Source organism: Austrofundulus limnaeus, unplaced genomic scaffold, assembly GCF_001266775.1.
Source record: "Austrofundulus limnaeus strain Quisiro unplaced genomic scaffold, Austrofundulus_limnaeus-1.0 Scaffold39, whole genome shotgun sequence".
Classification (NCBI taxonomy): Eukaryota; Metazoa; Chordata; class Actinopteri; order Cyprinodontiformes; family Rivulidae; genus Austrofundulus; species Austrofundulus limnaeus.
In genome coordinates, this window is record NW_013952441.1 from 2,836,581 (window position 1) to 2,838,220 (window position 1,640).

At 42.0% G+C, this 1,640-nt stretch overlaps 1 protein-coding gene across 1 annotated transcript in view; it reads left to right on the forward strand.

Annotated features, from left to right (window-relative positions):
* Positions 1–622: 622 nt before the first annotated feature.
* LOC106516669 (uncharacterized) overlaps positions 623–1,640 on the forward strand; it is a gene marked incomplete at its 3' end in the record, with an annotated part of 1,915 nt that continues 897 nt past the window's right edge. The window contains 2 exon segments of the mRNA XM_014007137.1: positions 623–926; positions 1,017–1,126. Coding sequence (XP_013862591.1) covers positions 794–926; positions 1,017–1,126 — 243 coding nt within the window.

Genomic DNA, 1,640 nt, shown 5'->3' on the forward strand with positions numbered 1-1,640 from the left:
ACATTTAGACAAGCCTGTGAAATACTGGGAGAATATAGTCTGGTCAGATGAGACCAACATTGAACTGTTTGGATGSCAAGAGGTTTAAACGTTTCATAACTTCTCACCCAGGAGCCTCGCCCTCCTGACCTCCTTGACCTTTGAGATGTGAGAAGGTGAAAAGCTGGTGAGGTAAAAAGGTTTTATTTTAAAAAGAGCTGTAAGCCAGTGAAATGATGCCAAAACAAATAAAGGTCTTGCCTGAACGGGCCTTTGCTGCTAAAGAAGGAGTGRAGGTTTTATTATTTTTACAAACGTTTCCTGATTAGAGAAGTTCAAAGGCTATTAAATCAATCAGTGTTATTACCACGTGTCTACAGGAGCATCACTAAATGTCTTTGAGTTTCAGTTTACATGAATTTAATTCTTATTCTGATCAGAATAACTTTGATCAAACCATTTCTGATTGGCTGCACTGGACTCAGTTTGGATTTCCTCCTCCTGAGTCATGTTTACAGGACGAACCGTGACGATTCCACCTGATGTGAGGGTCGTTTTCAGGTCACAGTGACACCACCTTCAGTCATGTGACCTGATGCTTGTTTGTGTACAGTWCAGGCCTGCCTTTGTCCATGTGATGTGAGCAAACTACAGTATGTGAAAGTGCTGATGGGACCCCCCCCACCTGCTGCAGTAAAGCTCAAAGCCACAGAAGAACGATCCAGCGCCCTGCCTTTGTTGCTGCTGTTTGTGTGTTTACTGCCTGCTATAAAAAGCATCGGTGCCGTCGTGACTGGTGATTCTGTGGAAGACGATGGCCGCCGTACCAGGACCTCCTCTGCTCCTGCCTCTGTCTCTGCTGCTGCTGTTGAGCATGGCGTCCCCGCCTGCAGCAGCGTACACCCTCAACCCCGAACTGCAGCCGCAGCACAAAATCCTGCACCTGGGTGAGGGCAACGAGATGACTTTCAAAGCATCCAGAATGAGCTTTAAAATCATGCCTTTATTTGTTTGAAYGTGCTGTTTTCTCCTCTTAGATTGGCCAAAGGATTGTGGCATGGCTCACTTCAAACCTAACATGGCTGAAAGGATTGTCTCTGGGAACGAGGCCAGGCCTCACTCTTGGCCCTGGCAGGTGTCTTTGCAGGTAAATCGCAATCAGGATTCAGAGTTTCAGGGATCACTTGTGCTCTTTGACTGAGAACRATGCTCATCCTTGCTGCCTCTAATGCGGCAGGTAATCCTTATTTATCAGCAAAATGTGTGACACCTAAATGTTTTGGGATGTAAAAGTCAAAGCTAAAATATTTGAACAATTAAAGGCCATTAAAAAGCTTTTAATTGTGCAAAAGATCAAAAGTTTACTGTCTTCAAACACAAATTTCAGAGCAAAATCTTCTAAATCTGAAAGAAAACTAAACCACAAGCTTAATCGGACCACAGAAAATATGTTTTTTTCTTACTAGTAGAAGATATCAGCCTCTAAAATATCTTTATATAGGACCCATCACATCAAAACGAGGATTAAATTCAAAAGTGTGATGTGGATAAATAAGCAGACATAGAGTTTTGATTTAAATGTGTGCAAAAATTGCATTTTGTCAAAATATAATGAATTAATGCCTGATTAATTTATCATTTGAATGAACTGTCTGAAATAT